The sequence below is a fragment of the Sinocyclocheilus rhinocerous genome, unplaced genomic scaffold (genome assembly GCF_001515625.1).
Source record: "Sinocyclocheilus rhinocerous isolate Xijiao unplaced genomic scaffold, SAMN03320098_v1.1 scaffold562, whole genome shotgun sequence".
Classification (NCBI taxonomy): domain Eukaryota; kingdom Metazoa; phylum Chordata; class Actinopteri; order Cypriniformes; family Cyprinidae; genus Sinocyclocheilus; species Sinocyclocheilus rhinocerous.
In genome coordinates, this window is record NW_015641608.1 from 1,879,677 (window position 1) to 1,905,177 (window position 25,501).

Sequence of the window (25,501 nt, forward strand, 5' to 3'; positions counted from 1 at the left end):
AGATTCCAGAAATGTTTTCTTATGTTGGAATGAAAGACACTATAAATACCGGATTATTATTCTTATTCTTACCCAAAAATACAAAATGGAAGAAAGAGTTAAAACTGAACCCAATCTTGCTACTCAAGCCGTGTATGAACATGTTTTATATATATTTATTTGCTTTTTTTCCATTTTGCTTTTACTTGTACTTTTACTTTCAATACTTAAGTACGTTTAAGATTTAAAAAATACTTTTCATACTTAAGTACAATAAATATCAAATACTTTAAGACTTTTACTCAAGTAATATTCTAAACGGTGACTTCAACTTCTACCAAAGTCATTTTCAGGTAAGATATCTGTACTTTTACTTGAGTATGGCTTTCAGGTACTTTATACACCACTGACTAAAACTGAAATATATTTAAGCTAAATATAAATACAAAAAAACTAATAAAAATGAAAAAAGCTAAAAAATAAAAGCTAATTCAAAATATTATAAAAATACTATAATAGTCTATAAACAACAATAATACTGACAGTGTCATTAACCTGCCCAATGAATTGTTTCATAATAATTAATAATTTGGTAGAGAAATGCAATCATACCTTGGTGTGACTGACAGGTACAGCAGGTCTGTGGTGACTTTCATTTGGTTAAGGACTGCCAACTCCTCCAGTGCAGGCCACAGTTGAGCCCTGCGTGCAAGCTGCAGTAACACCTCCCGGCCCGGTGCGGCACCGTCTCCAACTTCTTCCTCATTATCTTCTGAAAGAGAGTCCAGCAGGCCACAGGAAGCCATATGACCCTGCTGCTGATCCACACAGCTCACAAGCCTCTCCAGAACCCCTGGATAGAACGATAAGAATATTCTGTGCCATTAAACTAAGCGGTCAGGGTTTGGCTGGTTGTATGGTCTAGAACTACACAACTTCATGCCCACAATTCTTACGAATTACTGTCCAAAATGTAAGTGGCTAGTTTACCTGAATTCTGAGGCTCCAGCAGGAGGTTGGCCTGAAGCACCAAACCCCAAGCTTCCAGTAGAGCTTCTTTGGAGTCAATTCCCATGGCCACACCACGAAGACGAGACACCTCTTGTTTCCACAGCGATGTGAGGCTGTTGTCGAGTCGCAGGTCCCTAACATCCAAAGCCCTGCACAGCACTCGCAGACGGGCAGCACATTCAGCCACTGCCTCCAGCTGCACAGAAAGAAGGACATCCGAAACTTTTGCTAGAATCTCTTAGTTTATTTAAATTTTTATAAAACATACCTTTTTTACCTTTTATTCAGCAAGAACAAATTAAATTGATCCAAAGTGACAGTCAGCATATTACAATGACTTCTGAAGGATCATGTGACACTGAAGAAGGGATTAATGGCTGCTGAAAATTCAGCTTTGCCATCACAGGAATAAATTATATTTTAAAATATATTTTAAATTGTAATTATATTTCACAATGTTGTATTTTACTAGATTTTCGATCAAATAAACAGAGCTTTGGTAAGCATAAGAGACTCCTCTAAAAAACATTTATAAAAAAAAAACATACCAATTACAAACTTTTGAATGGTAGTGTACAACAGGCTTTTTAGTAAATAAACTAGTTTCCCAATTAGTAACATACAGCTGAATTTCACATTAAAAAGAAAATCCCTCAAACTTTTAAATGATATTTTTCATAGTTTTATCTGGAGTTGAACCTGTGTTACCAAATGAGCAACACAGATAAACACTGCCGTGCCATGGAATTTCAAAATGGTACAATTTCTTTGTGTCCGATATATCGCCTAACCTTAAATGGCAGTGGTTTTCCTAATGTCTTCTGAATGCCCTTCAGAGCAGAAGCCACAGCCACAGGGCTGGAAAGTGTGTTCTGGATGGCCGTGGAGATTGTGTGTAGTTCCTGTTGGCCTCTGAAATGAACATTCACAACATACATATAAACAAACACCACAGAGAACATTACATGATGTATTTCTGTCACATAATAAAGCCATTACTCACTCATAGTCACTATCTCCCATCAAAAGCTGAGGCAGCCGCAAAATTAGGTTTTTGTGCACCCACTGCCAGTGCAGGGACATCACACACACACTCCGTGTATCCGCGGACAGAGAGTTACACACATGCCAGAAACGATCCCTCCACTGCAGCAGCTGCAGGATCTGGACACGCAAACACATCACCTTAAACCAACTGCAGAACAGAGCAGCATGGCTATAATGAATATGTTCTGTGGAATAAAGTTCTGACCTCAAACATGAGGTGGTCAGAGATGTAGGGCTGGCCCGACTGCACAGCTTGCAGTACGAATGAATCCCACAGGTCGAAGAATGAGCGCAGGTGGACCAACACTGGATGAGGCAGGTGGCCTATGTCAACCGTCCCTATAAAACCCAATTTTATCATGTGAATAGTGACATACGACCCAAGCTTTTTCATTGAATGTTGATAAATATATTTAAAATTGTCATCTAACATCGAAAGTGTATTTTTAACAAGGCTGTGGGAGTGAGTGTGTGTACCTTTAGAGAAGGCAGTGGCCAGCCTAAGTGCGCTGTTATGAGGCGAGCTGTTTCCAGCACTGCTGTTAATAGCTGCTCTCTCCTCTCGGTCCAGCAGCAATGTGATTCTTTCAAAACATAAGACATTCGTTTCTAGCCATTTTCCATTTTACTTGAATATTTTTGTAGTAAAAATGATAAGGACTTACCTGTTGGCAACAGCATTCAGTGCTTCCATGAATTCCATGTATCTCTCCTCATCCTCAAAGTTGCAGGTGTTGGCCAAAATGTCCAAGTACTGCTTGTTCCAGCGCATGTCTACCAGAATCCTGTAGTCATCTGGTGAAGAAACAAAATTTAGGAACTCCACAAGTCAGCAACTGTATATGATTTTTGTATATGATGAAGGCTGATTATTATTTCAAGTGGTCTTTAAGTGTATATATGTGGGAGTGTGTATATGTACCTGTGCTGTGTGGTTGCAAGAGCTCTGCCAGACATTTGCCTTTCCCGATGAGCTTGCTGCTGAATACAGCCTTCAGCGCTGTGCATCCTGCCTCCAACTGCATCAGAGCTACATCTGCAAGCACAGGTATGATCTCAGGACAACACAAACTTTATTAAACGCATTAAAAAGGTTGTTTTTTTTCTATACAGCATACCTGCATGTTTGTACGTTTTGGTAAGGTGGGAGAGCCAGCTGGTTCTGAGGACCCAGTCACTGTGAGAAGCTCTTTCTGTCAGTATTTTAACTGCTGTCGGGAGGAGGCGAAGTGCATTCTCAGCTCCACCGTCCAGTCCTCCACCTCCAGAAAACTGCAGCCCATCCAGCACAGCCCCGCTCTGCATTGCCCTCTGCAGGTCAACCAGGCTCAGTGGACGATTTCTGAATCAGTAAAATGTTATTACTATAATTATTAATCATATATTATTACATTATAACTACTGTTTTTTTTTACAAAATGTAAAAGTTTTTTTGCAAACTGAAATAATAATAAATAAATAAAAACAGACTAATTTAACTACATTAATAATAACTGAAATTTTCACATTTCAAAAAACTACAACAAAAATAAACAATGAATTTATTGTTATGATTACGTTATAACTGCAGTTTCACTTGTGTATTATCTATTTATCAAATATATAATCAAACAAACAAACAAAATACTGATTTATAACTAAAATAAATAAATAAATAATAATAATAAATAAACTTTAATTATGAAATGCTTTAAAAATTAAGAAAATATATTAAATGGAAATTAAAGTAAAATAGAAATTAAAAATTAGTATCTTTTTTTATTTAATTTTTTTATGGCTTTTTATTCCTTTATCATTTTAGACAGGACAGTGGAGAGATGACAGGAAAGTATTGAGGAGAGAGGGATCAGCATAGAACCTCGAGACGGGAATCGAACTCGGGTCGCCGTGAACGCAGTTGCGCTATATATATATATATATATATCGGCGCCAACAAAAATTAATAACTTTAAATGTGAATAACTTTCATGAGCACAAACAATATTAGAATCTTATTTACAACCAATGACTTGGCTGATAATGAAATACAAAATGATTTGTTTGTATAGTGCAGTTCTGACCTTTTTCCGTAAAGACTGAGAGTGTTGAGGCAGTACAGGAGGACCTGTCCATCTCTCTGGACACTGGAGAAACACGAGTCCTCAGTGCACAGCAGGGCTGAGGGGATGCGGTCCGGCCACACACCCGCACACAGCAGTCCACTGCCCCAGTCCTCAGAGTCCAGCACTGCCAACTGCCTCTCAATGACTTCCTGAGCCAGCTGAGACAGGAAGTGAGATGTAAGTTTGATGTGTCATAATTTTATGGCATCATATATTTTATCTTGTCGTGGTTTATGGACAAACATCCATGTACCTGCTGGTTAGCAGTGGTGCGTTGACAGAAAGCATAAGCCTCTCCACAGGCTTGTAAAAGGGCACTGGGCAAATCAACTCCTCTCTGGAGCTGACCAGACAACAGAGACGCAGCATGGAGCAGAGACGACATGGATGATGCAGGTGAGTCTAGAGGACATTAAAGAGAGCTTATCCATTAAAACATATCTAAAAATCTATAGTAAACTAAAAATAAAACCATAAAAATGTTTCCGTATTTGAAATAAATTGTTAACTGAAATAAACTATTAAAAACCTTTTCTCATTTTCATTTTGCTTAACTTGATATGCTAAAATAACTAAAACTGAAATAAAAATTAATTAAAAAAATACAGACACAAAAAAGTAACTAATAAAAACTATAAACATTTTTAAAATATATTTAAAAAAAAATTCAAAACATTAAAACAAAAACTATAATAGTATCTCAATGATAATAAAATAACACCGCTTTAACCCCAAATGTAAATAAAACAACAGCAACAAGTAAAAACAATGAAAAACTAACAACATCATCAAGTTTTTTATCCAATCACAGACTCACCCCATATTGTGTTCTTGATTTCTGAATGAATGGAGATCAGCAGGTCACACACGCAGTCTCCCGTCACACCCAGGGTGTGTAACACCATCTTTAGATCCAGGGTGTCCCAGCACACTCCCTCATGCCCGCCAGGGATGTAGATCTCAACACCACGGTTTCTCATGGCTCGAGAGATTTCCCCATGTGTGGGATCCATGGTGAGGAACAACCTGAAAAACACAAAGAGAAATAGGATTGAACAAAGGCAGTGAGTTTCACAGAACTGTACATTCACATTCGATTTGAAACTGTTCAGCAGGATGTGATGTTGCTTCAGGATTTGTTAGTACCTGAAGTTAGGGTGGGGTGTGATGGTGGGTGTGGTTCCATCAATGATCCCTCGTTCATTAATGGTTAATGACCCGCCAGGCTCCAGAAGGGCATTCAGTCGATCCAACACTGAAGGGCTGTAACACGAATAGTTCATAGTAGAGTTATTTTATTACATGTCTACCTGGAATACTTTATTTACACTGTGCTAGTTTTATCACTCTAAACAAAATTCTTAAATAATTTAAACACAAAACCAACATTTCATGCCCAAATCACCCATGTTTTATTTTTCAGTAAGAAGTGTTGATAAGAGTGTTATTTCAGTGCATAGGCTAGAAGTCAGTGACTTTTTGTGTTATAAATGTGTCACTGAATAATTTACTCAACCAATTCATTAAAACACAGACTTGACTACAAGTCATTATTCTTTATTAAAATGTGCATCTCTACAAATCTACTTAGAGACACCAAAAAGCATCTTAAGCATAAAAAAAACATGTTTACAAACATCTGACCTGCAGAAGTTGACATTGTCCATGAGCAACCAGTCTCCAGCCTGCAGCGCCTGAACTAATGTCCCATCCAGCCACTCAAAGCCACCATGAGTCCAGCCGTCCTGCATCTGGGCCAACCGCTCCTTCAGTAGAGTGAAGTCCATCTGCAGCTTTGACATGTCTGCAGTAGACAATCAGAGATTTTATGACACTCAAACTCTTTTAAATGGATTACAAGGCTCAAAGTATGGATTTATTTTATTTTATCTTATTTTAATTAATTCACATTTATTTTATATTTTCATAAAATAATTTTACATTTCTAATTTCTAGTAATAATTAAATATTTGATATTTATTTTAATTTGTAAAATATTTTTACATTTATTATTTAATACTAAAAAGAAAAAAAGAAAATTTCAACCGATTCTCATTCTCCCAACTCATTCTTACTCAAATTCAAATGTCTCAGAAAACCAAATGTTTAAGTTGAAAAGCATACAGAAGACATATACTGTCTGATGTAGTGTAGTGTCTTACCTGTTAAGACCTTGAGTTTAGTGTTGAGTTTGTGCAGGAGAACAATGATGACCTCCAGTTTGTTTAAAGCATCAAACGTGACCATGCCCTCTGTGGTATCCAGACCCTCCTCTCTCAGCCAGCGGCAGAAAGTGCTCCACGTGCTCAACAGAAACTCAGTGTCCTGCACCGCCCCGTCCAATGACATCAGGCCTCGTCTGGTCACCATGGCAACCACGTAGTCCATGGTCTCCAAGACCTGCTGCCACGGCCGTATGATGTCGACCTAAAAACAATCACAAGTTATCACAATCACAATAACCACACCAAGTTAGTGAAATATGCAACTTGTCTGTCATTTCCAAGTGACCTGCTCAAAACCACCCAACAGCTCCGTTGTGTCCATGGCGCTGTTCATGGCCATGACCCTCAGTCTGTGTCCTGTTAACAGCGCAAGCAGATGCACTAGACTGCTCTTTCCACTTGCAGTAGGACCCACCAGTATGACCATCCACCCCATCTCCACACACTTCATCAGGGCTTCCAGAGGGTGCAAAGAATGATGGGTAATCGACAAAGGAGGATCCAGAGCAATAGGTGCCCCTCCACTACGCTGCAGGACTGAGTAACCCAACTGTATGTGTGTGAAACAGAGAAAGAAATATTATTAATCCCCAATGTTTTTAAAGACTTTTATTCTAGATCAATTTTATTATAGGTTACAGATTAAGGATTAAAATAAAAAATAAGGATTAAAACCATTAGAATATGGTATAACATCATTTATTATATTATATTATATTATATTATTCTGACCAACCTGTAAGTTCAAAGGGGTGATATGGAACTGTCTGGAGCCCATATAAGGTTCAAAGTCTTCTCCAAACACCTTCCTAAATACTGCTAACACCTGAGGATAGAACATGTATTACTGATCAACGGCTGTATCTTCATATCTCCAGGTTATGAGTGATAAATGGTATTTAAATTAGCATTGCTACCTGAGCCTTGTCTGCCTCAGTCCTCATGCGGTCTGCATACACAAGTCCAACATGCTGGCCAGGGTTGAAGAAGCCTGGTGATTGGTCTGTCTGCATCAGCTGGCACCAACGGAACAGGTCACGGAGATTAAACTCCCATGGTCCTCCTATCTGGCCCCATTTCCTTTCAACTGTCACTTCTTGGACAAGCTTAGGAAACAAGAAATCAAGATACATGGGGAGGTCTTCAAATGTCAAATAAAAGAGCAACCGAAAAACACCAGTGAAAACACAAGTTAAGCATCGCCCACTTACCCGGTTACTAAACTGCACCATTTTTGAAATGATCACATTGTCAATGTTAGGAAAGATGGAGTCACCAATGAACTGCATGTCTTCATTGGTTAGCGCATCCACATAAACCTGAATGAGGAAAATACAGAACGCAGATCCATATCCTCAATCAAATGTGTATTTTGAGAAAACATACAGAAAATCATTCAATCTTACCTGAGTGAATCTATTAAGGAAGGACCTGGGAAGGCCTTTGCGTCCTCCTCCCTGTGTGAAAGGGTTTTGGCAGCCAAAAATCTTGGTCTTCTCTTGCTGAACGTGGAAGCGCATGCCCAGCTCAGGGATGTAGATCTCAGCACGATGGTCAAAGCAAGCGTTCAGACCTTCCAGCACTGACTGAGAGGCCAGATTCAGCTGTAGAGATAAGAAAAACAACAATCATTAAAGCTACTCAACTAATATAAAGAGATATTTTAGAGTTATCAATTCTGTATAAAAAGAAAGACTGAAACACATTTCCATTCATCTTTACCTCATCTAGGACAATCCAATGTCCAGCCTTCAGCCCAGCAAGGAGAGGACCGTCACGCCATGCAAACTCTCCTCCTTTCCCACCTTCCACTGGCAGGTCTGTGCCAAAGAGATCTGTAACATCCTGTGCAGAGAGGACAAAACAGCACAATGAATTAAAAACACACTTTGAAATAATATACTATCCCTTGGAGATTTATATAACATTGATGCCTTTTTTCCACCTGTCAAAAAAGGTTGTCATTGCATTGATAGAGTTATCAAATATCATTTAGATTGTATTCTACAAAGCAATGCTAAAGCAAAACTGACATACAGTTTGTTCAGACAGGTTGATCCTGATAAGATGGTTCCCAGAGGCCTTGGCAAGGGCAGCGACCAAGCTGGTTTTGCCCACTCCAGGTGAGCCCTCGAGAAGTATGGGTCTCTGAAGCTTCAGTGCCCGTAATATCCTCTGAGCATTTACTGCAGTGGTGCCCGCACTCAAAGCGTAGTCAGACAGACTCCTGCCCTCACTCTCAGGACCTGTGGGTTGATCAGACTATATGTAGCAAACAGAACCCAAAAGTCCTACCTGAGGAATGATTTGATAACAATAATTGCTAACAACACCCAGCTTTAATATATGCACTTTTACATGTTAATAGATACCTCACCTGCAGCGATGTAGAAGGGGTCAATGCCAAAGAAGTCTTCACCCCACTGGGGCTCTCGGGGGACACTAGTGTCGTAGACTCTGAGCGCATCCTGCACCTCCTCATCTAGCTCTGTAATTCTGCTCAGTCTCTTCTCCAGGTATTCCATACTCAATTTCCGTGCCACCAGGGCATTCTCTGCTGCCGACACTGTGGTTCCTGGTACCATAAGAAAAAATAATGAGGCCGTTAAGAAAGATTTATATTTTCTTAAGTAGTATGGTTAAGGGATATTAGAACTGTAAAATGAAATACACAAACTACTGTTCAAAGGTTTGGGGTAAGTAGGATTTCCTTTTTTTAAAGAAATTAATACTTCTATTCAACAAGCACGCATCAAATTGATCAAAATACATTTATAATGTTACAAAAGCTTCTATTTCACAAAATGCTGTTTTTTGACTTCCTATTAATAAAATAATCCTGAAAACAGAAAAAAGTATCATGGTTTCCACAAAAATATTAAGCAGCACAATAGTTTTCAATACTGATAAAATGAATAATGTTTTTTCAGCACCCAATCAGCATATCAAAATGATTTCTGAAAGATCATGTTAAGACTAGTTACAGCTGTTGAAATTCAGCTTTGCAATAACAGGAATAAATTGCATTTTAATATATATTTAAATTAAAAAATTTAAATTGTAATATTTCACAATATGACTGTTTTTACTGTATTTTGATCAAATAAATGCAGCCTTTTGAGCTTAGGAGACTTCATTAAAAATATCTTACTGACCCCAGAAACGCTAGTGTATCTTACTCCTTTCAGGGGTAAATGGGTACCAAAACATGAAAAATGCAGTTTGCACTCGCTTTTCTCCCACCTGAGCCGATTCCGTCTACATACACAAGGCATGCAGCATGAATAAAGGCTGTTACGGTGTCCAATCTCAGGTCCCATTCTGGCTCCTCCTCCGCCAGCTCCCCCATGGTCATGAAGCCATCCTCGTCCCGCTCACATACCGTGTTCATGAAGTTCACCCACGACAGAATGTCTCGCACGCTTAGAATACACCGTCGGCCAAACTCTTGATTGGTCAGCCAGTCGATGAAGTCCAGCATGAGCTCTGCTATGTCTTTACCTGAGATGGGAAGAGCAATGATGAGACTAGAACAGTGTAGGAGAACAAACATCTACTGTATGTAGTATAGTGGTAATTATACAAAGCTATTGACTGTAGAATCCAGCTATCGGCCAATCAGATTCAAGTACTTCAAAGGGTGTGAAATAAGGCTTTTTATAATTGATTGCCCTGTGCAGAGTGACTCACCTTGGTGGTCATGCTGGTCCAGAGAGAGTCCAGGCCTCAGATTGTGTTGGATGATCTGCATTAGATCATTACGACTGTTGCTCTGGGGGCACCAAATCTCTGTGAACCTGTTCCTGAGTGCTGGAGACAGCTGTACGTATGCAAACACATCAGTGCCACTGGTTGCTTGTTTCATTCATGCAAACACAATCCACTTGTTTCACTATTAATACTAATCTTCAGAGAATATTTAATAACCTCAACATAATGTTCCTCAGCCATGCTAATTTTCCATGTACTGACCTCTTTCTTTCCAAAATCACCTCCAGGGTTCATGGTAGCGACAAGCCGGAACTTCTTTCCGGCAATGATCAGCTCAACATCATCATCATCTCCGCTGCCTTTCTCTGCCAGCACCAATGATTTTTCAGTCTCCAACACGCTGCCCAGAACACACGGTCACATAATCCCTTTAGACATCAGATGTGCCAGTATCAATGATGCACAAAGATTAAGTGATTCGCATTGTCCTGATGTGATGTAGAAGTTGCACATTTGGGGCACAATTTCAATTAATTTTACCAAGAGGCAAAGCAAACAAGTAGTTTCAGGTCTGTTTTTGAATTTTCCAAGCAAAACTGAATTAAACACTGTTAATAAGCTGTCAATGTGAGAACACTGAGCTTAAATTCACACCTGTTGAGTCTCTCCAGCACAGAGTCATCTGCCAGCGAGATCTCATCCATTAGAAACACACCGTCCTGTTTCATTGCCAGCACCAGTGGTCCATCACGCCATTCAAACAGACGGCCGTCCTCTGCATCAGCCTGAAACATAATACATTCATGCCAAAAAACAGCATTGATGAATAAGCTATAAGCTGGTGGCAGTCTGATTTTACGACTGGAAATGAGAGTTTTGTAAACTCAATAATCTTAAGAAATATGAATATTACCTGTTGGGTTCCTGTGTGACGGACAGGTCGGAGGCCACCCAGAAAGTCAGACGTCTCCATATGCAAGTGACAGTTCACAGAGAAGAACTTCTGACCAGCTAATGCAGCAAACAGCTGGCAGATGGTGGTTTTACCACAGCTGCAGTAAAGGGCAGGAACTTTTAATCCATTTGAGCTTCTTTTATCTGATGAATAAATTAAGCTACTAAAGGTTTTAAAGGCAAATTTTGTTTCCTGTGCTGACATATTTTCGATTGAAAAAAGTGTTTCTTATTGCTAGATGGCAGGTGGTATTAGAGCAGTAATTCTCAACTTTTTTTGTTTACTCTAAGGCCCCCACAATGCCAATACTTGTCAGTATTTGTCCCCGACATTTACAACAATATTTGGAAAATCTGATAAGTTACATTTTGTTAACTTTAAGTGTTAAAGGGAACTGGTCAGATTTTCGAACCCTCTCACTGAGGTTCAACTAGGGACTGTATCACAGCTTACCCCGTGTCCCCGACAAGTAGAACAGACTCTCCAAAACGAAGTGCTCGTCCCACTAGCACAGCCAGTCTCCTCATGCCCTGGGTCCACACCACATGACCGAACTCTTCAGGGACACCCGCAATGCTGTCCACAAAAGGGCCTGCCAAGTGCCAAGCCATCAATAACCATTCAATATACCAAACTGAGCCAGCCAAAACAATCAATCTGGCCATTAGTTATAAAGTGAGCTAATCAAACTGATCTTTAGGTAAGCATCAGAATCAAGAATTTAACTTTTCATGGAAACTAATTTGCCATCTTAAATCATCTGCATAGATGGAAATAAACATCACAAGATACAATCGATAAACTCACACTCAATAACTGCATTATATAAGAACACGCTAGTAGTGGGGGTTGCTAAGATGCCTTATTAAGGGACTGTCATTAAACTGTGCAGTACTACTGGTATTTGTTTATGTGATAATGCAATGGAACAACCAGTGAGAACAACATTAGTAATTGAAAGTCATCGACCTGATGTCAGAATTCGGTGTGCCTTTGTGGTCAAACTGTGTTTGTGCTTAAAAACTCACTGAACTGAGAGGTGACCTGAGCTTCAGAGAAAAGAGCATCTGGGTTCACAGTCCTTTTAAAGTGCTTCTCCAAAATGTTCTGGATGGTTAGCGCTTCCTCTGGCTTCCTGACACGGCCGGCCAACAGCATGTAGCCTGAAAGAGTGAATATGATGATTATTACAGTTGGAAATTTTCAAATATTACATCAAAAGTTTGGGATCAGTAAAATTGATCATTGATTGATTCATTCAATTCCTTTCATTCAGCAAGGAGGCACTAATTAAAGTAATTTTAAATTAAATAATAAAAGGCACTAAAAGTAGCAGTAAAGTATTTTACATTGTTACGAAAGATTTCTACTTCAGATAAGTGCTGGTGTTTTGAACTGAATCCTAAAAAAAGTATCACGGTTTCCAGAAAACAAGCACCACAATCAATAACAAGAAGAACTCTTTCTTGAGTACTAAATGAGCATATTAAATTGATTTCTGAAGGATCATGTGACACTGAAGACTGGAGTAATGGCTGCTGAAAATTCAGCTTTGCCATAATAAATTACATAAAAAAAAAAAAGTTATTTTTAATTGTAATAATATTATTATTTTACAATATTACTGTTTTACTACTAAATAAATGCAGCCTTGGTGCACATAACAGACACAAGATAAACATTTAAAATATCTTACAGACAGCAAACCTTTGAACTGTAGTGGACATATTTTAATTAATTTTTTTACTCCAAAGGGGTCAAAAGTTTGTCTTTGATTTTACCGTCATCGGCCAAATGTTGTAGCCAATCACGTGAGGTGTCATTCTGCTCTTCCAGTCTATAGCGTTCAGCCCAGCGGAACAGGTCTCTTAGGGTAATGTACCCATGTTTCCCAGCAAACACACTGGATCCTCTACGTAAGGACTGATAAAAAAATAATCACCATATCAAAAACTATAATCGTCAACTTCTCAAAATAGATTCTTATAAACTGATGCAACAAAATGAGATGCACACCTGCAAGTTCTGCATGACTTTGATGAGTTTGGAGCAGTAGGATGGGGGCAAACTGCAGCGCTGATGGAGAATATTCTCAAGCTCTACACTGGGCAGCTCATCAAAATGCAGCTCTACAAAACGGTTCCTAAACGCTCGGGACAGAACCTATACAAAAATGAAAGACACATGGGTCAGACCTTGAAAGGATATTTAGATAGAATAATTTAGTGCATTCAAATTCTTGAGCTCTTCCTGAGCAGTAACATCAGAACCAGTACATCAGCACCTCCCAATTAGTTACCGCATTACTGTTGCAGATTACAGTTTACAAAAGGTCAAGAAAACAAGGCTGCTTGACAAACTGGTCATTTTTAAAAATTTATTGAAGAGACCTTTCTGCCCCCGTAAAGCCCAGGAGGATTCTGGGTGGCAAAGAGCATGAATCTGGGGTGGGCTTTGACCACTTCCTGTGTCTCGGCGATGAAGAGCTCCCGGTTATCATCCAGCAATCTATTCAGGGCCTCGAGGACATCAGTGGGGGCAAGGTTCAGTTCATCTAGAATGATCCAATAACCTTTCCGCATGGCATTGATCAGAACGCCTTCAGGGAAAAAAAAACAACATATGTTGTTTACATGAAAACATGACATAAACATAAGGTTAATCGAACACTGAACTATACAGGTGCATCTCAATAAATTAGAATGTCGTGGAAAAGTTCATTTATTTCAGTAATTCAACTCAAATTGTGAAACTCGTGTATTAAATAAATTCAATGCACACCGACTGAAGTAGTTTAAGTCTTTGGTTCTTTTAATTGTGATGATTTTGGCTCACATTTAACAAAAACCCACCAACTCACTATCTCAACAAATTAGAATACTTCATAAGACATTTTTAGTGAATTGTTGGCCTTCTGGAAAGTATGTTCATTTACTGTACATGTACTCAATAACTTGGTAGGGTCTCCTTCTGCTTTAATTACTGCCTCAATTCGGCATGGCATGATAATTCTGAACAAATACCCAACAAATTCCTATTATCTACTATTGTTGTTTGATTTATTTATTTTTTTTGATGGATTTGATGACATCCAATTATGTGTGTTACCCTCCTTGTGAAGGGTGTCAATGTTTGTCTTCTGGACAACTGTCAGATCAGCAGTCTTCCCATGATTGTGTAGCCTAGTGAACCAAACTGAGAGACCATTTTGAAGGCTCAGGAAACCTTTGCAGGTGTTTTGAGTTGATTAGCTGATTGGCATGTCACCATGTTCTAATTTGTTGAGATAGTGAATTGGTGGGTTTTTGTTAAATGTGAGCCAAAATCATCATAATTAAAAGAACCAAAGACTTAAACTACTTCAGTCTGTGTGCATTTAATTTATTTAATACACGAGTTTCACAATTTGAGTTGAATTACTGAAATAAATGAACTTTTCCACGACATTCTAATTCATTGAGATGCACCTGTACATGAAGAGAGACAACGATCTCATTTAACATCTGACATGGCAGTGAATACTTAGAATTTATTAATATCATTAGCAAAAGTCAAGGGTCTTTAATTGTTTCAGCCCCCTTTGTGGACCCCCTCAGGACCCCCTGAGTGTTGCATTTTAAGCCTGGCCTAGAATAACATGCAGTTAGTACCATTTGCATGCATTTACATAATTTTTACATTAAAAAAATATTTCATTGGATTTGCAATTTAAGCATAACAGATTCACATACTTGTACATTTCCATCATAATGTGTGCTCCAAAGGTTATGTACCTTCTTTGAAGACAAGTTTGCCATGCTCATCAGAGGAGTAGCAGCCGATGTACTCCTGGATATCTGTGTGCTCATGGTTATTGATCCGCACACACTGGTTTCCTGTGGCAGCTGAAAGCCATTTTATCAGACTCGTCTTTCCTACAGACGTTTCCCCCTGAATAAGCACTGGATGGATGCTAATCACCAAAACAACACACAGAGGAAAGACAAAGTCCTGAAGTCAGCTCTATATGGATATAGAAATCAATTGATCACTAGGTCTGAACTGTCCTAGACAAATGGCACCAAAACAGAAAAACAAATCAGTCGTTACCAAGATTACTACCCAAAGAACTAAAAGTGAATCAAATCCCTTACGAACCCTCCCACAGATGAACAGAGAGATGCTGCATATGTAATATATATCGACAGTGAGACTGATCTACAGAACGTCACATGGGACATATCTGGGGTGGGTTTTCCTACCCGGCAGACACTACCCGTGCCAGGTCTTTCAGGTTGAGCTTGACGGAGGGTGTGAGGATGTAACTGGGGTCTACAGTAGGCTCCATGTCACCACGACTCAGCCAGTACTCCTCTATCTGCATGCATACGCGGTCCTTTGGCTGTGGGATTGGCTGAAGAGAGAGCACAGGACCATTTTTACACTAAGAACATCTATAGTCTATCCCTTTAAACAAATATCAGCGTGGATAAAAGTAGCTCCGAAATGATTACCTGTTTTAGACACTTCACATTTCCTCCTAGTATGTACTGACACACCAGTTTCTGCACAACAGGGTGAGAGCTGCGATCCAGCTGAGTGAGAAAACTCAGACAGAAACCCTGCAGAAGATATTAAACCTCTACGTAAATATACTTTACTTGGTGTTTTTATTTTCTTTACAAACAACACACACAACACACTTCTCTATTTAAATGACTACTGTTTATGCCCAACAAAAACAAATACAGAGCACTTTGTCATATGATTGGCTTAAAACTTGTTGCATTAACGATAATAAATGAAGCAACAATAAATGAACCTTTAAACAACCTGGTTGCCCAAAATTAACAAAATTAATGTAAAATTTTTTTTTTTACCTTGCTTTCAAAAAAATGTGAATTTAAATTTATTGACAATGTTAACGATGGAAGAAACCCACCATCTAATGTAATAACTCCTAACCTGTTTTTAATTATTTTATTGTGTTGATTTATGCTCCCACTACGATAGCAAATTTATGACCTGCAAAAGCTGGAAACATGGAGTGGACAGATACTGATATTAGTAAATAAACAATCTCAAAAATACAGTGTACTGTGTACAGATTGACTGGTGGAGTAGTCGTCATTGTATAATGCAAACTACTCTGTGGGAAATGCAGTGCTGGTGGGACTTTGAAATCCAATCTACACTGTATGAGAGAGGTGTGTTGTGATGTAACAAAACTAAATTGCTTTCATTATAATCAATCAAGCTGTCTAGATTACAAGTGCAGCAACGTCACACTCTGCAGTAAAGACAGCATTATTCATAATGATGCAGCAAAACAACACAGCTAGTTTGTTTTATTAAGCTGCTCACTTCTGCTGTTGGCACAGGGTGAAACATCCATACCCAGGGAAAGTCAAGTTCATGTGTCTTTACATGAACAGAAAACCTTATTTCAATATGGCAACATGCAACAGACACTTACTGCAACATACACAACTCGCTATGTGTCAGACTCTCGATATATTAACAATTGAGGCAGAAACGATGAGGACAAATACATTACCTCATAGAGGGAGCGTTGGATTTTGTAGCAGGGGTCAGAGGCCACATATTTCAGAGCTCTGCACAGAGTACGCAAGCTATAGTGAGGCTTGTGACCCGTGCCGTCCACTAGCCGAGTGTTAGCATCCTTACGAACAGCCAAATAAAAACTGGGGGGAAGCAGGGAAGATTCTGTTTTAAGAAACCTTATATAGGAACATCACTCACAATTGTCTTTTAGTATAGCACCTAACCAAAGGGATGAACATGAGGGATGAATTCTGTATGTTGTGTATTTTACAATGCTTGGGATAAAAACCATATTTGTTTAGTAAAAACAAGCCATGTCACACCTAACATTTGAAACTTCCTTAATATTATCAAGAAATGCTGATTTGTTTTATAATGGTTGTGCTATTGGCTACCAATGATCTTCTATATATCAAAATGCAAAAAGCTGTGTTTTAGTGAGGAAAGTCAGTTTGCTGTTATATGGATGGCAATGGAGACCTACTAAAGAACTGTGCACAAACCTGATGATTCCATGGATGATGCCTCTGGTCATGTTAAGGCCTTTGAGGTAGTCAGAGACGAGGATTCGTAAATCACTCTCACTCTCCAGCTCCTCCACATACAACTCTGTAAATCTGATACATAAACACAATTACATTAACTTCAAATTAACATATACAGTGTTCCCAGAAAAGATTTGAATGCTTAAGAATGTATACATTTCAGTGTATGATATCTTCAAACAAATATGATAGATATTTATCAGGAGTCCAAGCCCCTCTCACCTGTTTCTAATGCCCAGTGGCAGGTTCCTCTTGCCTACATCAGTGGCTGGGTTCATGCAGGCAAACAGGCGGAAGTCTGGGTGACGAACCAGAGGCTCTACACAGAACGACACCATGAAAACAGTAAATTACCTCTGAATTAAATTAAACATTTTTAAACCACTAATCAACTACAACACTTTTGGTAAAGGACAGTAATTTAGCATCAAGCACACTTGAACATTTCTAATGAACACTACCCTTCAACAATGTTACAATAATAAATGCTGTTCTTTTGAACTTTCAATTCAAAGTATCCTGAAAAAAATGATCATAGTTTCTACAAAAATTGTAAGCAACAACCATTAATAAATGTTTCTTGAGCACCAAATCGTCATATAAGAATGAAGTAATAGCTGCGGAAAATTCAGCTTTACCATCACAGAAATTAGAAAAAATAGAAAACAGTTATAATAATAATTCACAATATTACTGTCTTTCAAAAACATTAAAAAAAAAAAATCATATTGACCCCAAACTTTTGAACAGTAGTCTACAACTGGTTTTTGAGCCAATAAACTAGACTATTTCCCAATCAGTGACTTACAACTAGCTGTTTCGTCTCTCTAATGCATTTTATCCAAAGTGTTTCAGGATTACACAAGTGTTACACACCATTACTACAGTCAGCCTAAAGAAGCAGCCTGGGGAAAAGTAAAGTACTACTAGGGCACATATTTACCCACTATACCACTGTCAGAAAGCCACTTTGTTTGGGACTCACCAGTATCGCCTCGATCCAGCAGCACCAGTGACCCATCGCTGCCCTCCAGCAATCCACTCAGACACTCCAGTGTCTCTGCAGCAGCCAGATTAATCTCATCCAGCAGGATCCATTCGCCCTTCTTCACAGCCTGGGCTAAAGTCCCCTGTGCGGATACACAGACAGCCACGACATTCAGGAGATAACAAGAGAAGAAGAGATTTAGACAGCAGGTGAGAGGAGTGACAATTACCTCCACAAACGCAAAGACCAAAGCGGATTCACAGGCCCGAATCTGTTCCTGCGTCTGACTGAGTTTGAGAGCCAAAGCCTCCCACTGCTCCTGCAGCAAGGCAGCTATGAGAAAAACACAAAGAAAAATATGAAAAACGTAGTACAATCTCAAAACCTCTTTTTACACAAAGAATTTGGAAACATCAGAAATTATGACTGATGTAATTGATTTGAACCTTTAGAATTACCATTGGGTTTGTCATGTAGTTCCTTGGTTAGTGCTGATTTGCAGACATGGTCCATGAGCTTCAGAAGGTCATGCCAGCGTTTGCCTCTGAAGCAGGTTTGGACGTGGCCCAGGTAGGTCAGGTTCTGTTTCCGTGAGTATGTCTGGGAAAAGAGGTCCTCAAATACTTCCCGGAAGGGCAACAGGATAAGCTTTTGGTCCACTGGTTTATACCTTCAATCATCAAAGCAAAACAAGTTCGCAGAGAGCTTCCACCACATTTGTACTGTCCATATTTCTTGTCACTTGTCTACTCACCCTCCTAATAGGTCAGCAGTGTCACTCTGTTGGTTCATGTTGACCACTCTGAGTTTGTGTCCTGTGTGCAGTAGAACAGGGCAGGAAGTTAACAATGATGCACAGTGTTAAACCTACTGGCTTAGTTTAGTTCAGATGTGTTACCTGTCATTTCTGCCAGGTACTGCACAGTAGAGGTCTTTCCTGTGCCTGTCTCCCCGACCAACAGGACAGGTTCCCCTTTAGTGACACACACTGAGAGTTGCTCCAAAAGTACAGAGGATGGCCGTGTGGCGGCAAATATTTGTCTGCCTCTGTGGAGCCAATACACATCAATTATAGAGGCTTCAATATTGTTTATATACTATTGTAGTGTTTATTCATATTTAGAATCAGTTTTATTTTTATATTTTTTATTTTAATTTTAGATTAAGTTTTGTTAAGTGCTTTTTTATTCATTTTTGTTTTTATAATTTTAGTACTTAAACTTATTTTTTAAACTTATTTTAACTTATTTCAGTTAGTTGCTAAGGCAACATTTCTCATTTTCATTCAAGTTTTAAGTTTGCATTTTTATTTTATTTAATTAATGTATTTGAGCATGGAGGACCAAATTGGGTTGGCTCTTCAAATTGAAGCGAAAATTGATTGGTTGCTCCCACGTGTGTACTGTCCAATGGCATTTTTTAACTCTATTGACAGATATATAAAGAAAAGCATTTGGCAAATAGAGACAAAAGTGTTTGCCAAATGCATTTTTAAAAAGCGATTTTAAATTTTGCATTTAAAAATATTTATTAATGTACTTTTTATTGATTTATTAATCCACGTTTTAAAACATTAATTAAATAAACAGTTTAAAATTTGTCTATTTATTTATACATTAAAATGAATTTTTAAATGTATTGTTTTATTAAACTACATTAAAAAACATGAATTAAATAAACATCTTTAAATATGTCTATTAATTTGTCCATTTAAAAAGTGATTTATTTATATACATTTTTATGTTGAATTATTAAATCAATAAATCGATTCTTCATTTTATATTTAAGTGGCACTCCCGGTCCTCTATATTTGAGCTTTAATTCAATTAACAAAAACATTTGAACACGTAAACAAACCATTAACTTTTGCTTCAATAAACTCCTAATTTGCTGCTTATTAATAGTTAGTAAGGTAGTTGTTATGTTTAGCTATTGGGTAGGATTATTGATGTAGAATATGGTAATGCAGAATGTGCTTTATAAGTACTAATAAACAGCCAAAATGTTAATAATAAACATACTAATAAGCAACTAGTTAAGAGTGAGAACTGGTCCCTATACTAAAGTGTTACCAAACATTTTTAATAGTTTTAGCTTTAGCTAACAATACCAACACTGGCTATGACTGACTGCATTTTAAAAGAAACTGTAACCAATTCTACAACACTGAGATTCCTCTGGAACGGTAAGTGTTCACTCCCTCCTGCCAGCTAAGGTCACTGAACAAATAATCCCTTGTTGTTCCTCCACAACGAGGCACAAAATCACTCTCCAAAACCTTCACCCTCTCCTGCTGAAAGTGCTGCCAAACTTCATCCAAACTACTTCTTTGTTTTTTGTTCTCTGGATTTTTCCTCTTGCTTCCTAATCTAGTTGTCTAATAAACCTGCCATTGTATATTCTAAATACTGTTGCCTCTCTGACGAAACGCCTTTTCTCCTATTTTGTCAGTATGTATAAAAGCATCTGCTAAATGCATAAATATACATGTAAGCTCTCTTCCAATGCTCACTTTATGCATCACGACTAATAAAGGAATCCTGCTATATTTTCCTCTGTTATGCTCAAGGCTGTTGTATTCCCTGTCTTAAACGGCACAGTTACCACTCAATCCCAAACTGACTCAATTTCTCAGCAGGGTGCCTTTCACATAGGGGTCAGTGTTGGCACAGCCAGACTGGCAGTTACACAATTTGTAACATAGTAGATTGAAAGGGGAAAAGCCAGTCAGAGAGAGAGAGACAGATGAATGGAGATGGTAAGGTTACACTCTGATAATGCAATCTCACATGCTCAGCCGCACCGCGTCGCTCTGCTTGCGGAGTAACATTGCACGGCCCACCGTCACCTCCAGCTCTGTCACACTGATTGCAGGCAGGTACATCTGGCAAAAGTGCTGGGCCTGAAATGTCACATTGACAGTATTAGAGCAGACTTTGTCTCTATAAATTATGGAGAAATATAAGAGGGTGCTTTTCAGCCATTACTGTAATATTGCACACTTTTTGCCAAATGAATTTCCATGACTTTTCCAAGCCATTTTTGATTGTAGTTTTACTGTACACAAGCTCTCACAACAAACAATATCCAAGCGATGGAATTATTCAGGGCAGCACAATACTAGAAAAAGTACACTGACTACACAAATTTCCTTGACCTTTCCAAGATTTGACTAATTTCTATAAGTTTTCCAGGCCTGGAAATCACAAATATAAATATATATTAAAATGTAAAAATTCACAGGAAATTGTAAAACTCCCAGTTATCTCCAGGTTTTCCATGGCCATGTAATAGTTTGTGTCAGTGAAGAGATAACACGTTGGTGCAGAGTCCTACCTTCTCTCTGGATATGTTGAGTTTGCTGCCAATGATCTCTGCCATCTTGAGTCTGCTCTCGGATTTGGAGAGCATGGCAGTGAAGCAGTCCAGAGCCTGAAAGTAAAAAAAAAAACATTTATCTTATAACAACACAGGTTTCTCAGTATTAGTGTTCTTGTTTCCTAAACATTTAAAAAATACATATTTTATTAATGGTGAAACCAAAAAATGAAAGTGACAGATTAATGCTGGTAGCCACTCACCTCTAGAAACACATTCTGTGCTGTGGAAGCACAAGAGCTGTCAAAATTTAAGCAGATTCTCTCACACCATTTCAGCAAGTCCCTGTTAAAAAAAAAAAAAGAACTTTTGCTACCAAGCATTTACCATGACAACATGGATGCAAAGAACGCAAGAAAGTATATTTAATACACTCATATTTACATATCTGATTAATAACCATAAATACTATAAATAAATAAATAAATAAAAAAAAATATATATATATACACGCATACATTTATTCATATATATTAAAAAGTTTGTGGCAAGATTTTTTTTTTTAAAGAAAAGAATACTTTTATTTAGCAAGGGTGCATTAGCCCTATCTGCATTAATTGATCAAAGGTGACAAAGACCTCTACATTGATACAATAGATTTCTATTTCAAATAAATGCTGTTCTTTATTTTTTCTTTTATTCATCAAAAAAATTGGAAAAAAATGTACCATGGTATGCAGTAATAATATTCTACAATATTATTGTTTTACTTCGGATAAATGTAGCCATGGTGAGTCATTGTTTTTTTAGTTTTTTTTTTTACTTTCACTTGAAATCACATTCGCCAAAACACTGTAAGGAGGCATGACCGTAGGCAGACGGCAGCTCAAACTGTTTTTCATCCAGGGTCTCTACAATGTAGGGGATTGAGCGAGGAAGTGGAAGTGTATTGATTAGTAACAGCAGGGTCTCCACACCACTGAACTTCTGACAGGACAACCCTCACATCTGACACACTTTCAGAGCTTCAAAATGGAGGCATATTCATTGCTACCCTAAGTATCGAGTATCAATTTTTTTTTTAAAACAAAACATAATACAAAAAAATGCTGTTGCTTTGAATATGTAGGTCTACAGAAAAAATAAAATAAAATAAAAAACCCTCTACAAGACAGGTATGACACTCTGCGTCAGTGTGTAGTATCTATTGTATACAGCTAGTTATATAAATTATTGGCCCTGGCCTAAATCTCATACTGTGTTTCTGGCTAGGGTTCCACAGTGGGAACAGAGAGATCGATGTGTCATTGACTACAGCAGAGTCCAGTGGAAAGCTGATGAACAGCCTGAGGCCCAACTACACAATGGATGGACACAGACTGATACATCACAACTCTGGAGTAAGGATTTTATTGTAGAGTTTCTGCTTTAGTTGAACTGTTTGTTACATTGTGAGGTCCTAAATGACACTCATCATTTATTGATAAGTCTATGGTGTCATTTCTCGATGCAGAGATAATTGTAAATGCCCACAAGCATTTAAAAGAAACTGCACAAATACAAATCTGACTTGATGTTTATCTATTTAGAGAAGGTACAAATTAGCACGAAATGGTTTGGAACCCTGTAGTACATATTATTTGTATCAGTATATTATATCATTATGCTTTTTTTATAATTATGCAATGATGATTTTGAATACTTTCTTCTAATTCTAATTAAAAGTGTTACCTCAGTGAGAGGCCTCTGCCCTCCAGTGATGTGATGTGTTCATCTGATATGTTTTGGGCTGCACTTGGACCCTGCGGACTGGAGCTGATTTGATGTCTGTTTCCTGTTAGCTGGCAGTAGATGTCCAAAAGACGCTCCACCACCACTGCCAGGTTAGGGTACCTCTTCATTAGGACCTGAACAGAGAAACAAAATGAGAAATGAAAGATGTTATCAGGACCTACACAAAATCTATTTCAGTGTTAGGGAACAGCTTACCTGTTTAAGTTCCTCTCGGCTCATGTTGCCAATCTGCAGTTTACTCCAGTATTTGTCCAGAAGTGCAGCATGTGAACTCTGCGGTCTATGCCAGGCTCCTCCACTGTAAAACGTCCTAAAAATAATGATTTTAATCATTATTAAACTGATGTAACTAATTTAGTTTTGAATATTTCTTATCAGCATACTGAAGACTGGAGTAATGGCTGCTGAGAATTCAGCTTTGGCATCACAGGAATAAATTATATTTATATAAAAATATATTCAAATAGAAAACAGTAATTTTAAATTGCAATAATATTTCACAAAATTTGTGTTTCGCTGTATTTTTGATGAAATAATTGCAGCCTTGTAATCACACACACACACACACACATACACTATTAATTATATATATATAATGAATAGTGAATAAAGATCTTACCTTCGTGTTGCAAAAAACTGGAATGATGGGGCCATCTGAATGCAGTCCTCACGTCCTGGAATAGTCAATTTCTTGTTCTCCATGAGAGGGAGCAGAACCGATATCTATAGGAAAAAAAACAACAAGAGCATGATTCAATATAGCTTCATCTTCTAAACCATACAATTTAACAGCAGTCCAAACAATTTAAACCATTTATCAAAAGAATAAATAGTTTTATTTATATATATATTTACATACAGTCTATTTACAAAGTCAGAATTTGACCATATATATATATATATATATATATATATATATATTACATAAAAGCATTATTTAGTTTTTTTCTCACATGTAGAAGCAAAACAACATATGCTATATTTCTTAGACAGCACCAAATGTACTGTAAATGCAAACAGCTCTAATTAATGCAAATCAGCAACAACTCAGTAACAAAATAAAAGTCTTTACCCATGCTTTATAGACTTTAATAGTCATAATAGAAACATTTCTAAAAAAGACTGTATGTTTTCCATGTTTTTGTGCATTCACCACCTACCACATCCAAAGGAGCGTGATCAATGTCCTCCAGCAGAATCCAGTAACCTTTAGAGACTGCCTGTGTCAGGGACCCCGGCTGCCACACAAACTTTCCAGGAATATCTGTGCAGCGGTACATACCCAGCAACATCTACAGAAAACAAAGGCATGAAAAATGTTTGAGTGCTTAACAGCAGATAAACTAAAAATATTGTAAAACAATACGCAGAAAACTAGAATTTCAAAATTCAAACAAATCTCACCTTACTGTCGGTTTGATCTCCAAGCTGAACTTTAAGGATGTCAGGGGCTTTAATGTGCCCAGTGACAGCAGCAAGATATTCAACAAGAGCAGTTTTTCCACATCCAATTGGCCCTTCCAAAAGAATGGGCTTCTGGGACGCCACAGCCATGGCGAGTCGCCGAAGATTTTGACAGGTTGAATCCACCAGCACTAAATTGCTTAAACTTGTCTGAGAATTACAGATTTAGTGACATTACAATACATGCACATTTTCCCATAATACACTAATAGAGGTATTGGAGAAAAATACAACTGGCTTTGTTTATAGTTATATTAAATCTGGCTTAATATTCTGCTTTTGGTTGTCCGTCTGACCTGTTCATCCTGTCGAGGGGTCCGTCTAGGTAGAATCACCCCACACACCACAGTAACACTCCTTGTCAGGTCTTCTGTCACCACTTGACCGCGGGTGACCTTTTTTACCCTCTCTTTCCGCCATACTGCTGAGCCCTGATTGGCCAAAACCAGAGCTTTTTCTACCTCCAGCAACTGTGTCTCCTCAAGTGACCTACATAGATATGATATTGTCATTTTGTTTGAGAGCTAAAGCTATTGACTAACTTCTGAACAATTAGAACAAGGTGACAAAACTCACCTTAAAATAAAAGCTATTCAAACTTACTTCATTTTCAGATGGAGAATCTCTTCACTCGAAAGCACCTTCCTCAAAAATATTGTTTTCTGGTTATCTGTCATGTGGGACACCAGGGCAAGGCACCGGGCAGTGTAGCTTAAAAACACACACAAAAAGAAATTGAGCAAAGATAGAGATTGAGGATATTCTGAAAAATTTCTGGACGTTCTGAGAGGCTTTGTCTGATCTACAAATTGGCAATA

General features: G+C 38.1%; 1 protein-coding gene across 1 annotated transcript in view; it reads right to left on the reverse strand.

Annotated features, from left to right (window-relative positions):
* Positions 1 to 25,501, reverse strand: part of LOC107755265 (midasin-like) — a 51,811-nt gene that overhangs the window by 24,375 nt on the left and 1,935 nt on the right. Inside the window, exons 4-57 of the mRNA XM_016572007.1 lie at positions 25,287 to 25,394; positions 24,980 to 25,172; positions 24,624 to 24,833; positions 24,380 to 24,511; positions 23,839 to 23,942; positions 23,415 to 23,529; positions 23,157 to 23,332; positions 21,689 to 21,770; positions 21,444 to 21,539; positions 20,897 to 21,009; positions 19,006 to 19,154; positions 18,862 to 18,922; positions 18,566 to 18,777; positions 18,337 to 18,440; positions 18,105 to 18,249; positions 17,342 to 17,438; positions 17,078 to 17,191; positions 16,567 to 16,714; positions 15,524 to 15,631; positions 15,272 to 15,423; positions 14,804 to 14,982; positions 13,421 to 13,629; positions 13,047 to 13,193; positions 12,812 to 12,953; positions 12,059 to 12,193; positions 11,484 to 11,622; positions 10,989 to 11,127; positions 10,730 to 10,860; positions 10,337 to 10,475; positions 10,055 to 10,184; positions 9,608 to 9,865; positions 8,742 to 8,939; positions 8,402 to 8,610; positions 8,087 to 8,209; positions 7,771 to 7,968; positions 7,576 to 7,683; positions 7,282 to 7,470; positions 7,101 to 7,190; positions 6,651 to 6,914; positions 6,302 to 6,566; positions 5,784 to 5,943; positions 5,286 to 5,402; positions 4,957 to 5,165; positions 4,393 to 4,541; positions 4,098 to 4,297; positions 3,156 to 3,379; positions 2,960 to 3,073; positions 2,703 to 2,832; positions 2,515 to 2,621; positions 2,243 to 2,376; positions 1,994 to 2,154; positions 1,782 to 1,902; positions 970 to 1,186; positions 592 to 832 (exon numbers count right to left, since the gene is read on the reverse strand). Coding sequence (XP_016427493.1) covers positions 592 to 832; positions 970 to 1,186; positions 1,782 to 1,902; positions 1,994 to 2,154; positions 2,243 to 2,376; positions 2,515 to 2,621; positions 2,703 to 2,832; positions 2,960 to 3,073; positions 3,156 to 3,379; positions 4,098 to 4,297; positions 4,393 to 4,541; positions 4,957 to 5,165; positions 5,286 to 5,402; positions 5,784 to 5,943; positions 6,302 to 6,566; positions 6,651 to 6,914; positions 7,101 to 7,190; positions 7,282 to 7,470; positions 7,576 to 7,683; positions 7,771 to 7,968; positions 8,087 to 8,209; positions 8,402 to 8,610; positions 8,742 to 8,939; positions 9,608 to 9,865; positions 10,055 to 10,184; positions 10,337 to 10,475; positions 10,730 to 10,860; positions 10,989 to 11,127; positions 11,484 to 11,622; positions 12,059 to 12,193; positions 12,812 to 12,953; positions 13,047 to 13,193; positions 13,421 to 13,629; positions 14,804 to 14,982; positions 15,272 to 15,423; positions 15,524 to 15,631; positions 16,567 to 16,714; positions 17,078 to 17,191; positions 17,342 to 17,438; positions 18,105 to 18,249; positions 18,337 to 18,440; positions 18,566 to 18,777; positions 18,862 to 18,922; positions 19,006 to 19,154; positions 20,897 to 21,009; positions 21,444 to 21,539; positions 21,689 to 21,770; positions 23,157 to 23,332; positions 23,415 to 23,529; positions 23,839 to 23,942; positions 24,380 to 24,511; positions 24,624 to 24,833; positions 24,980 to 25,172; positions 25,287 to 25,394 — 8,295 coding nt within the window. The remainder of the gene's footprint in view (positions 1 to 591; positions 833 to 969; positions 1,187 to 1,781; positions 1,903 to 1,993; positions 2,155 to 2,242; positions 2,377 to 2,514; positions 2,622 to 2,702; positions 2,833 to 2,959; positions 3,074 to 3,155; positions 3,380 to 4,097; positions 4,298 to 4,392; positions 4,542 to 4,956; positions 5,166 to 5,285; positions 5,403 to 5,783; positions 5,944 to 6,301; positions 6,567 to 6,650; positions 6,915 to 7,100; positions 7,191 to 7,281; positions 7,471 to 7,575; positions 7,684 to 7,770; positions 7,969 to 8,086; positions 8,210 to 8,401; positions 8,611 to 8,741; positions 8,940 to 9,607; positions 9,866 to 10,054; positions 10,185 to 10,336; positions 10,476 to 10,729; positions 10,861 to 10,988; positions 11,128 to 11,483; positions 11,623 to 12,058; positions 12,194 to 12,811; positions 12,954 to 13,046; positions 13,194 to 13,420; positions 13,630 to 14,803; positions 14,983 to 15,271; positions 15,424 to 15,523; positions 15,632 to 16,566; positions 16,715 to 17,077; positions 17,192 to 17,341; positions 17,439 to 18,104; positions 18,250 to 18,336; positions 18,441 to 18,565; positions 18,778 to 18,861; positions 18,923 to 19,005; positions 19,155 to 20,896; positions 21,010 to 21,443; positions 21,540 to 21,688; positions 21,771 to 23,156; positions 23,333 to 23,414; positions 23,530 to 23,838; positions 23,943 to 24,379; positions 24,512 to 24,623; positions 24,834 to 24,979; positions 25,173 to 25,286; positions 25,395 to 25,501) is intronic.